The sequence below is a fragment of the Bos taurus genome, chromosome 12 (genome assembly GCF_002263795.3).
Source record: "Bos taurus isolate L1 Dominette 01449 registration number 42190680 breed Hereford chromosome 12, ARS-UCD2.0, whole genome shotgun sequence".
NCBI classification, from domain to species: domain Eukaryota; kingdom Metazoa; phylum Chordata; class Mammalia; order Artiodactyla; family Bovidae; genus Bos; species Bos taurus.
In genome coordinates this window covers 69,989,708-70,002,140 of record NC_037339.1, presented here as the reverse complement: position 1 = coordinate 70,002,140, position 12,433 = coordinate 69,989,708, and the positions used below count along the sequence as shown (strand labels likewise).

At 41.3% G+C, this 12,433-nt stretch overlaps 1 protein-coding gene across 1 annotated transcript in view; it reads right to left on the bottom strand.

Annotated features, from left to right (window-relative positions):
• Window positions 1-12,433, bottom strand: part of LOC784305 (ATP-binding cassette sub-family C member 4-like) — a 251,837-nt gene that overhangs the window by 235,086 nt on the left and 4,318 nt on the right. Inside the window, exon 3 of the mRNA XM_059892172.1 lies at window positions 1,018-1,107. Within this exon, the coding sequence (XP_059748155.1) occupies window positions 1,018-1,107 (90 nt within the window). The remainder of the gene's footprint in view (window positions 1-1,017; window positions 1,108-12,433) is intronic.

Genomic DNA, 12,433 nt, shown 5'->3' with positions numbered 1-12,433 from the left:
TGGTTGGATCTCCTTGCAGTCCAAGGGACTCTCAAGAGTCTTCTCAATCACCACAGTTCAAAAGCATCAATTCTTCAGTGCTCAACTTTCTTTATAGTCCAACTCTCATGTCAATACATGACTACTGGGAAAACCATAGCTTTGACTAGACGGACCTTTGTTGGCAAAGTAATGTCTCTGCTTTTTAATATGCTGTCTAGTTTTCTTTCAAGGAGCAAGCATCTTTTAGTTTCATGGCTACAGTCACCATGTGCAGTGATTTTGGAGCCCAAAAATATACGCAGAGTATATCATGAGAAATGTTGATGAAACACACACTTGAATCAAGATTGCTAGGAGAAATATCAATAACCTCAGATATGCAGATGATACCATACTTAAGGAGAAAGTGAAAAAGAACTAAAGAGCCTCTTGATGAAAGTGAAAGAAGATAGTGAAAAAGTTGACTTAAAATTCAACATTGAGAAAACTAAGATAGATCATGGCATCCGGTCCCATTACTTCATGGCAAATAGATGGGGAAACAGTGGAAACAAGTACTGCATAGTCATAAGGTAAGTGTAAAAAAAAAAAAAAAGTGTGGGGCGGACAGCTGAGAGGAAGTTGAGTCTGGCTGGAGACGACCTACTTGGAATATTCCTCACAGGCTCCCTATGCTGCAGCACTGAATAGGCCACAGGGGAAATAACAATCCCTGCCCACCAAGCCTTCATCATCCAGAGGAGGAGGAAGACAGTTCAGCAACACTGACAGCATGTGCCAAGAAGCATGTGCCAGGAGGACCTTTAGGGATCCTAACCGAGCTAGGAAAGGACACTACTGCCTATCTAGTATTAGTCTAATCCACAGGACAATACATATTTTTACATGTAAGTTTCACACAGAAGAGATGAGAGCTGGATAACAACCCTTATCTTAGGTTCTCAACAGAACACTGGCTGACACCAAACCGTGGCACTTGGCATCCCAAAAAGCTGAACCCAGTGAGAAATGAAAGAGGATCCCTTGGGCACTTACCCTGTCAAACCTGTTCACATCGTTGGACAGCAGGTTGACTATCTGGCCTGTGGTGGTCTTCCCCATGTCTGAGTTACTCAGGCGAAGGGTCTGAAATAAGAGAGGGAGACAGAGAATTGGATTCCCATGTTGATACAAATTCATACTTAAAATATAGCAAAATGGGTCACACTTTCTTGGGGTCATGCATGGTATCAGGATAAGCAGGATAACCCCTGACAGCAGGGCTCTAGGGACCTATGTTCATCCTTTATCGCCTCAATGTGGCAGAAGTCCTGCCCACAAAGACAGCAAAGGGAGGAGTAGGATGTAGAAACAAAATCCCCCGCACTGTTTCTCAATGAACTTGGGTCTGCCCAGAGTGTAAAGGATGTAGGTTTAGACTTCAGATCAGATGAGATCAGATCAGATCAGATCAATCACTCAGTCGTGTCTGACTCTGTGATCCCATGAATCGCAGCACACCAGGCCTCCCTGTCCATCACCAACTCCCGGAGTTCACTGAGACTCACGTCCATCGAGTCAGTGATGCCATCCAGCCATCTCATCCTCTGTCGTCCCCTTCTCCTCTTGGCCCCAATCCCTCCCAGCATCAGAGTCTTTGCCAATGAGTCAACTCTTTGCATGAGGTGGCCAAAGTACTGGAGTTTCAGCTTTAGCATCATTCCTTCCAAAGAAATCTCAGGGCTGATCTCCTTCAGAATGGACTGGTTGGATCTCCTGGCAGTCCAAGGGACTCTCAAGAGTCTTCTCTAACACCACAGTTCAAAAGCATCAATTCTTTGGCGCTCAGCCTTCTTCACAGTCCAACTCTCACATCCATACATGACTACAGGAAAAACCATAGCCTTGACTAGACGAAACTTTGTTGGCAAAGTAATGTCTCTGCTTTTCAATATGCTATCTAGGTTGCTCATAACTTTCCTTCCAAGGAGTAAGCGTCTTTTAATTTCTTGGCTGCAGTCATCATCTGCAGTGATTTTGGAGCCCAGAAAAATAAAGTCTGACACTGTTTCCACTGTTTCCCCATCTATTTCCCATGAAGTGATGGGACCAGATACCATGATCTTCATTTTCTGAATGTTGAGCTTTAAGCCAACTTTTTCACTCTCCACTTTCACTTTCATCAAGAGGCTTTTTAGTTCCTCTTCACTTTCTGCCATAAGGGTGGTGTCATCTGCATATCTGAGGTTATTGATATTTCTCCTGGCAATCTTGATTCCAGCGTGTGTTTCTTCCAGCCCAGGGTTTCTCATGATGTACTCTGCATATAAGTTAAATAAGCAGGGTGACAATATACAGCCTTGACGTACTCCTTTTCCTATTTGGAACCAGTCTGTTGTTCCATGTCCAGTTCTAACTGTTGCTTCCTGACCTGCATACAAATTTCTCAAGAGGCAGATCAGGTGGTCTGGTATTCCCACCTCTTTTAGAATTTTCCACAGTTTATTGTGATCCACACAGTCAAAGGCTTTGGCATAGTCAATAAAGCCATAAAGTCTGGGGAGGCCTTACAAATAGCTGTGAAAAGAAGAGAAGCGAAAAGCAAAGGAGAAGGTTTAGACTTAGGAGCAAACAAAGTAAATTTGAGCCTAACTAGATGAGAGTGGAGAAACTGCCTTAAAGCAAGAAATTAGAGGACTTGGACTATAAATTAGGGGACTTCGAATCAATCATTAACACTGTATGTAAAATCATTTAAGAACTTTGATCTTAGTTTCCTCATTCCAATATGAGCAGAGGACTTCCCTGGTGGTTCAGTGGTTAAGCATCTGCCTGCCAATGCAGGGGACACAGCATTGATCCCTCATCTGGGAATATCCCACATGCTGCAGGGCAACTAAGACTGTGCACCACAATTACTGGGCCTGAGACACAATTACATAGCCTGTGTTCTGCAGTAAGAGAAGCCATCTCCACAATAAGAGAAACCATCTTCACACTGCAATTAGAGAGCAGCCCTCAACAAGAGAAACAAGAGAAAGCCCATACAAAGCAACAAAGGCCCAGCACAGACAAAAATAATACTTATTAAATTATTTTTTAAATGTTTTTAAATAATATACAATAAAATGAACAGAGAATAATGTTCAAAATAATATTCTGGTGAGGAATCTATGTCCTTTAATGCCTCACTTTACAAAAAATAGCCTGTTTTACATGATCCCTTTTTTTTGTAAAAAGTTCCCAAAAATGCCCTAGAGATCTGAGGAATCTGAAGTGACCACTGTGAGATGTTTCAATCTCACATCAACTGGAGGCATGGATCCAAACAAAATGTCAGAAGATCATTCAACATTACAATTACTATAAGCTTAGCAGCCATTCCATTTCTAACACTCAATCTGATTTCTTTCCAGGACTATGGATTAGCAAGTAGGGTCTCAGTATAAACTAGGAACATTCAGATGGGCCTTTTAGAGCCGCTCTGCAGTGCCAGCTTTTGCCCTAAAGAATCAGCTCACCTGTAACCTACAGAAAAGAAACGTATTTCTTCACCTCAGCAGGATTCTAGATGCATGAAAGTACATGAGGAAACTGTCTCTCCCATGTTTCTGGAGGGGCTTCCCTGATAGCTCAGCTGGTAAAGAATTCACCTGCAATGCAGGAGACCTAGTTCAATTCCTGGGTCATGAAGATTTCCTAGAGAAGGGATAGGCTATCCACTGCAGTATTCTTGGGCTTCCCTGGTGGCTCAGCTGGTAAAGAATCCACTTGCAATGTGGGGAGACCTGGGTTAAATCCCTGGGTTGGGAAGATCCCCTGGAGGAGGGAACAGCTACCCACTCCAGTATTCTGGCCTGGGGAATTCCATGGACTGTATAGTCCACGGGGTCGCAAAGAGTTAGACATGACTGAGTAATGTTTCTGGAAATCCACAATATCTCTATGGTTTTACCTCAGCAATTCCTGACTTTGTAAAAAGACAATTCTTTTAAATACAAAGAATCTAAATTGGAAAGGAAGAAGTCAAACTGTCACTACTTGTAGATGACATGATACTATACATAGGAAATCCTAAAGACACTACCAGAAAACTATTAGAGTTCATTAGTGAATTCAGTAAAGTTTCAGGATATAAAATTAATATACAAAAATCTGCTGCATTGCTATACATTATTAACAAAGTATCAGAAAGGGAAATTAAGGAAACAATCCTATTTACCACTGCATCAAAAAGACTAAAATTCCTAGGAATAAACCTACTTAAGGAGGTAAAAGATCTGTACCCCAGAAGCTATAAGACACTGATGAAAGAAATTGAAGATAACAAAACAGATGGAAAGATATACCATGTTCTTGAATTGGAAAAATTAGTATTGTCAAAATGACCATACTACCCAAGGCAATCTACAGATTCAATGCAACGTCTATCAAATTACCAATGGCATTTTTCACAGAACTGGAACAAAAAAATATAAAATTTGTATGGAAAAACAAATGACACAAATAGTCAAAAAAAAAAAAAAAATAGAAGAACAACAAAACTGGAGGAATCATACTCCTTGACTTCGACCATAGTACAAAGCTACAGTAATCAAAACAATAGTATGAAAGTGAAGTGAAAGTCACTCAGCCGTGTCCAACTCTTTGTGACCCCATTGACTATACAGTCCATGGAATTCTCTAGGCCAGAATACTAGAGTGGGTGGCCTTTCCCTTCTCAGGGGATTGTCCCAACCCAGGGATCAAACCCAGGTCTCCCGCATTGCAGGGAGATTCTTTACCAGCTGAGGCACAAGGGAAGCCCAAGAGAAGAGAGTATGATATTGGCACCAAAACAGACACATAGATCAATGGAATAGAGAGCCCAGAAATAAACCCATACACTTAGGGTTAACTAATTTAAAACAAAGGAGGCAAGAATACACAATGGAGAAAGCACAGTCTCTTCAATAACTGGTGCTGGGAAAACTGCACAGTTCAGTTTAGTCACTCAGTAGTATCCAACCCTTTGTGACCCCATGGACTGCAGCACACCAGGCTTCCCAGCCCATCACCAACTCCTAGAGCTTGCTTAAATTCATGTCCATCAAGTCAGTGATGTCATTCAACCATCTCATTATCTGTTGTCTCCTCTTCCTGTCTTCAATCTTCCCCAGCATCAGGGTCTTTTCCAATAAGTCAGTTCTTCACATCATGTGGCCAAAGTGTTGGAGCTTCAACTTCAGCGTCAGTCCTCCCACTGAATACTCAGGACTGATTTCCTTTAGGATGGGCTGGTTTGATCTCCTTGCTGTCCAAGGGACTCTCAAGAGTCTTCTCTAACACTACAGTTCAAAAGCATCAATACATTGGCACTCAGCTTTCTTTATGGTTCAACTCTCACATCCATACATATCTGTTGGAAAAACGATAGTTGACTTGATGAACCTTTGTCAGTAAAGTACTGCCTCTGCTTTTTAATATGCTGTCTAGATTGGTCATAGCTTTTCTTCCAAGAAGCAAGCATCTTTTAATTTCATGGCTGGAGTCACCATCTGCAGTGATTTTGGAGCCCAAGAAAATAAAGTCTGTCACTGTTTCCATTGTTTCCCCATCTATTTGCCATGAAATGGTGGGACCGAATGCCATGATCTTCATTTTTTTGAAAGTTTTAGCCAGCTTTTACACTCTCTTCTTTCACTTTCATCAAGAGGCTCTTTAGTTTCTCTTTGCTTTCTGCCATAAGGGTGGTGTCATATGCATTATCTGAGGTTATTGATATTTCTCCCTGCAATCTTGGTTACAGCTTGTGCTTCATTCAGCCCAACATTTCGCTTGATGTACTCTGCTTATGAGTTAAATAAGCAGGGTGACAATATACAGCCTTGATGTACTCCTTTCCCAACTTGGAACCAGTCCATTGTTCCACATCTGGTTCTAACTGTTGCTTCTTGACCTGCATACAGGTTTCTCAGGAGGAAGGTAAGGTGGTCTGGTATTCCCATCTCTTGAAGAATTTTCCAGAGTTTGTTGTGACCCACGAAGTAAAAGGCTTGGGTGTAGTCAATGAAGCAGAAGTAAATGTTTTTCTGGTTTCTCTTGCTTTTTCTATGATCCAACGGATGTTGGCAATTTGATCTCTGTTTCCTCTGCTTTTTCTAAATCTGGCTTGTACATCTGGAAGTTGTCGATTCATGTACTGCTGAATGCGGGGAGCGAGCTCCGCCCATGGCAAAGGTCTTGAGGAAGGAGGCTTGGCATACGCAAAGGCGGGATCAAGCCTCAGGAGTCTCCCTGGAAATTCTCGAGCATCTACCCCCAAAACCAGAGTCTGCCTACTTTCTGCTTTGTGCTTTCACCTACACCTCTGACGTTATGGGGGGCTGTCCCCCACTACCTCTCTCTGAAAAAAGAGTTAGCTTACAGCTCCAGTTAATAATTCCTGGGTGTGACAGTGTTTCAACCTACAAACACCTTTGGAAATCCTCTAGCCTTCCTGAATAGGTTTTTCCAGCCACATGTGATTGCTCAGAGCCTCCCAACTGTGAGAGGCATGAGATGTTCTAAACTGTCTAAATACAGATTCCTTTGAGCAGTTAAAAGATTGATTAGAAATTGTATTAGTGAAGGGATTTTCACTTGTTGGGCCAATGTTTGCTGCTAAGTTTCCATATCCCTTACCTGCTGTGTCCCTGGCAGTGTATTGATTAATATAATTGGTGTAAGTAGTAGCTTTAATGTTTGTAACCTGGGACCCTTGAGTTAATTCTTTTTCTTGTTATAGCCCACCACACCTTTGCTCTGTAGGAATGCAACTTTATCTAATGCTTTTTGGAGGCTGGCGCCTGACTTTAGAATAATCACCTTTAGAGAAAAAGGCCTCTGGGCCAGAAGATGATGCAAATTACCTAAACTTTTGCATTTAATAAGTTTGCAGGAAGAAAGCCTGGCTTCCTGCATGACTCTACCCCTTCCCCCATTATCCTCTATGCATAACTTAAGGTATAAAAACTACTTTGGAAAATAAAGTGCAGGCCTTGTTCACCGAAACTTGGTCTCCCCATGTCGTTCTTTCTCTCACCATCTGGCTGAATTATTCAGCCTCTTTTCTCCACTGAATTTCCTCACTGAGCTATCCTTATTTCAGCCTCTTTTCTTCACTGAATTTTCCTACTGAGCTATCCTTATTTTATTACTCTTTATATCTTTAATTAACGTTTAATTAAGCAGTTGTTTTCTGATCCTCGCTGACGCCGTCTCCGCTTCGAATTCCCTGGATCCACCAGGGCTGGACCCCGGCAGCTAAAGCCTAGCTTGGAGAATTTTGAACAACACTTTGGCTGCATGTGAAATGAGTGCAATTGTGCAGTAGTTGGAATATTCTTTGGCATTGCCTTTCTTTGGGATTGGAATGAAAACTGAGTTTCCCAGTCCTGTGATCACTGCTGAGTTTTCCAAACTTGCTGGCATATTGAGTGTGGCACTTTAACAGCATCATCTTTCAGGATTTGAGATAGCTCAACTGGAATTCCATCTGCACTAGCTTTGCTTGTAGTAATGCTTCCTAAGTAAAGCCCACTTGACTTCACACTCCAGGATGTCTGGCTCTAGGTGAGTGATCACACCATCATGATTATCTGGGTCATGAAGATCTTTTTTGTACAGTTCTTCTGTGTATTCTTGCCATCTCTTAATATCTTCTGCTGCTGTTAGGTCCATACCATTTCTGTCCTTTATCGAGCCCATCTTTGCATGAAATGTTCCCTTGGTATCTCTAATTTTCTTGAAGAGATCTCTGTCTTTTCCATTCTATTGTTTTCCTCTATTTCTTTGCACTGATCACTTAGGAAGGCTTTCTTATCTCTCCTTGCTATTCTTTGGAATTCTGCATTCAAGTGGGTATCTTTCCTTTTCTCCTTTGCCTTTCACTTCTCTTCTTTTCTCAGCTATTTGTAAGGTCTTCCCAGACAGCCATTTTGCTTTTTTGCATTTCTTCTTCTTGAGGATGGTTTTGATCACCGCTTCCTGTACATTATGAACCTCCATCAATAGTTCTTCAGGCACTGTATCTATCAGATCTAATGTCTTGCATATATTTGCCATATCTACTGCATAATCGTAAGGGATTTGATTTAGGTCATACCTGAATGGCACAGTGGTTTTCCCTACTTTCTTCAATTTAAGTCTGAATTTGGCAATAAGGAGTTCATGAACTCAGCCAGTCAGCTCCCAGTCTTGTTTTTGCTGACTGTATAGAGTTTATCCATCTTCATTTGCAAAGAATATAATCAATCTTATTTTGGTATTGACCATCTGGTGATGTCCATGTGTAGAGTTGTCTCTTGTGTTGTTAGAAAAGGGTGTTTGCTATGACCACTGCATTCTCTTGGCAAAACACTGTTAGCCTTTGCCTTGCTTCATTTTGTACTCCAAGGCCAAATTTGCCTGTTATTACAGGTATCTCTTGACTTCCTACTTTCGCATTCCAGTCCCCCGTAAAGAAGAGGACATCTTTTGGGGGTGTTAGTTCTAGAAGTTCTTGTAGGTCTTCACAGAATCATTCAACTTTAGCTTCTTCCGTATTACTGGTTGGGGAATAGACTTAGATTACTGTGAAATTGAATGGTTTGCTCTGGAAATGAACAGAAATCATTCTGTCATTTTTGAGACTGCACCCAAGTACTGAATTTCAGACTCTTTTGTTGACTATGAAGGCTACTCCATTTCTTCTGAGGGATTCATGTCCACAATCGTAGATATAATGGTCATCGGAATTAAATTCACACATTCCAGCTCATTTTATTTCACTGATTCCTAAAATGTTGATGCTTACTCTTGCCATAACCTATTTGACTACTTCCAATTTACCATGATTGATAGACAGAACATTCCAGGTTCCTACGCAATATTGTTCTTTACAGCATCAGGATTTACTTCTATCACCACTCACATCCACACCTAGGTGTCATTTTCATTTTGGCTCAGCCTCTTCATTCCTTCTGGAGCTATTTCTCCACTCTTCTCCAGTAGCATATTGGGCACCTACTGACCTGGAGAGTTCATCTTTCAGTGTCCTATCTTTTTGCCTTTTCATATCTTCATGGAGTCCTCAAGGCAAGAATGCTGAAGTGATTTTCCATTCCCTTCTCCAGTGGACGACATTTTGTCAGAACTCTCCACCATGACCCATTCATTTTGGGTGGCCCTATATGGCATGGCTCGTAGTTTCACTGAGTTACACAAGGCTGTGATTCAAGTGATCAGTCTGGTTATTTTTAAATGTAGCTTGCTCCTTGGAAGAAAAGCTATGACCAACTTAGACAGCATATCAAAAAGCAGACACATTACTTTACCAACAAAGGTCTGGGGAAACTGGACAGCTACATTTAAAAGGATGAAATTAAAGCATTCTCTGATACCATATACTCAAAATGTATTAAAGACCTGAATGTAAGACCAGATACTATAAAACTCCTAGAGGGAAATATAGGCAGAACACTCTTTGACATAAACAAAAGCAGTGTATTTTGAGGTTCTCTCTTAAAGTGAAGGAAATGAAAGAAAAAATAAACAAATAGAACAGAACTAAACTTAAAAACTTTTACTTGGAGAAGGAAATCATCAACAAAATGAAAAGAAAAGACACTGAATCGTAGGAAATATTTGTAAATGATATGACCTATATAGGATTAATATCCAATATATATAAGCAATTTATATAACACCATTCCAAAAAACAAACAACCCTATTAAAAATGGGCAGAAAGAACTAAATAGACATTTTCCAGTGAGGAAATGTGAATCAAAACCACAATGAGATATCACCTCAGACCTGTCAGAATGACTTTCATCAAAAAGAACATAAATAACAAATGCTGGTAAGGATGTGGAGGAGAGGTAACACTCATACACTATTGGTGAAAATGTAAATTGGACAGCCACTATGAAGAACTATATGAAGGCTTGTCAAAGAGCTAAAAACAGAACTACCACATGACCGAACAATTCAACTTCCTGTGATATATCCAAAAAAAACAAAAACACTACTTCAAAAAAGATACATGTCCCACAATGTTCATATAAGCATTATTTACAATTGTCAGAATATGCAAGCAACCTAAGTATCCATACACACACCTCTTTTGGGGGGCGGGGGGGGGGGCGGGGGTGGGCAAAATTACTGCAGATGGTAACTGCAGCCATGAAACTAAAAGACACATGCTCCTTGGGAGAAAAGATATGACCAACCTAGACAGCATATTAAAAAGCAGAGATACTATTTTGCCAGCAACAGTCCATCTAGTCAAGGCTATGGTTTTTCCAGTAGTCATGTATGGATGTGAGAGTTGGACTATAAAGAAAGCTGAGCACTGAAGAACTGACGCTTTTAAACTGTGGTGTTGGAAAAGACTCTTGAGAGTCCCTTGGACTGCAAGGAAATCAAACCAGTCAACCTCAAAGGAAATCAATCTTAAATATTCATTAGAAGGACTGATGCTGAAGCTCAATCTCCAATACTTTGGCCACTTGATGCCAAGAACTGACTCGTGGGAAAAGACCCTGATGCTGGGAAAGATGGAAAGTGGGAGGAGAGGGGTATGACAGAGGATGAGATGGTTGGATGGCATCACGGACTCGATGGACATGAGTTTGAGCCAGCTCCAGGAGTTGGTAATGGACAGGGAAGCCTGGCGTGCTGCAGTCCACGGGGTCGCAAAGAGTCAGACATGACTGAGTGACTGAACTGAATGGAACTGATGCTAAATGAAACAAGTCAGAGAGAGAGAGATAAATACTGTATGATATTGCTTATAAGTGGAGCCTAAAAATATAAGAAACTGGTGAATAAAACAAAAGAGAAATAGACTCGCAGATATAGAGAACAAACTAGTGGTTATCAGTGAAGTGGGGGAGCCATATAGTGATAGGGAAGTGGGAGGTACAACCTATTGGGAGTAAGGTAGCCTATAACGATATATAGTACAACACAGGGAATACAGCCAATATCTTATAATAACTGTAAATGGAGTGGAATCTTTAAATATCATATAAAATTTTCTAAAAGATAGAAAAAGAAACAATTCCTTAAGGCTAATCAAGTAGGCAAATTAATGCCTTTGGCAAATGTTTACTTTCATGTAAGCAACATGCCCCCCTGGAGAAGGGCATGGCAACCCACTCCAGTAATCTTGCCTGGAGAATTCCATGGACAGAGGAGTCTGGCAGGTTACAGCCCATGGAGTCGCAAAGACTTGGACATGACTGAGCAACTAATACTATCACTTTCACTTTCAAGCAGCATGCCAGGAAGGGTCCAATTTCTCAAAGGCAACATTCCAAAGAACTAGTGGGAAGAGAAAGAAAACCAGATAGACAATAGCTTACATGTGCATCAAAGAGTAAACTTTGAGCGAAACACCACCTCACAGCTAATACAAGATTTTCATAGTGCACTTCCAGTGAAATTTCCTATTTATTTATTTAGTTATGGGAGTTAAACATTATGTGCCAAGACAAACTTCTAGATAATTTGTAGGGAAACCTGAGTATTCATCTTCTAAATGGTAGAAGGTGCAACAGAATAACAAAAATGATGATGGAGGACAAGGAAGATGCTTGACTGGAGTGTATGGGCATTGTTGCATTTCCACATCACCTAGAAACAAATTAGCCTATGTTCTACAGTCTATGTGGAGAAGGCAATGGCAACACAGTACTCTTGCCTGGAAAATCCCATGGACAGAGGAGGCTGGTAGGCTACAGTCCATGGCGTCTCAAAGAGTTGGACATGACTGAGCGACTTCACTTTCACTTTTCACTTTTGTGCATTGGAGAAGGAAATGGCAACCCACTCCAGTATTCTTGCCTGGAGAATCCCAGGGACAGGGGAGCCTGGTGGGCTGACGTCTATGGGGTCGCACAGAGTCGGACATGACTGAAGTGACTTAGCAGCAGCAGCAGCTACAGTCTATGACTGACGGTGACATGCCAGGGCCACCATTTTCACACTTGTTGCTGTTCTTCAATTGCTCAGTCATGTCCTATTCTGCAACCCCATGGACTGCAGCACACCAGGTTCTCCTGTTCATCAACAATTCCCAGAGCTTGTTCATACTCGTGTCCATCGAGTTGGTGATGCTATCCAACCATCTCATCCTCTGTCATCCCCTTCTCCTGCCCTCAGTCTTTGCCAGCAACAGTCTTTTCCAATAAGTCAGCTCTTTACATCAGGTAGCCAAAATGTTGCAGTTTCAGCTTTAGCATCAGTCCTTCCAATGAATATTCAGGATTGATTTCCTTTAGGATTGACTAGTTTGATCTCCTTGCAGTCTAAGGGATTCTCAAGCGTCTTCTCCAACACCACAGTTCAAAAGCATCAATTCTTTGGTGCTCAGCTTTCTTTATGGTCCACCTCTCATATGCCTACATGCCTACTGGAAAAAAACATAACTTTGACTAGACAGACCTTTGTTGGTGAAGTAATGTCTCG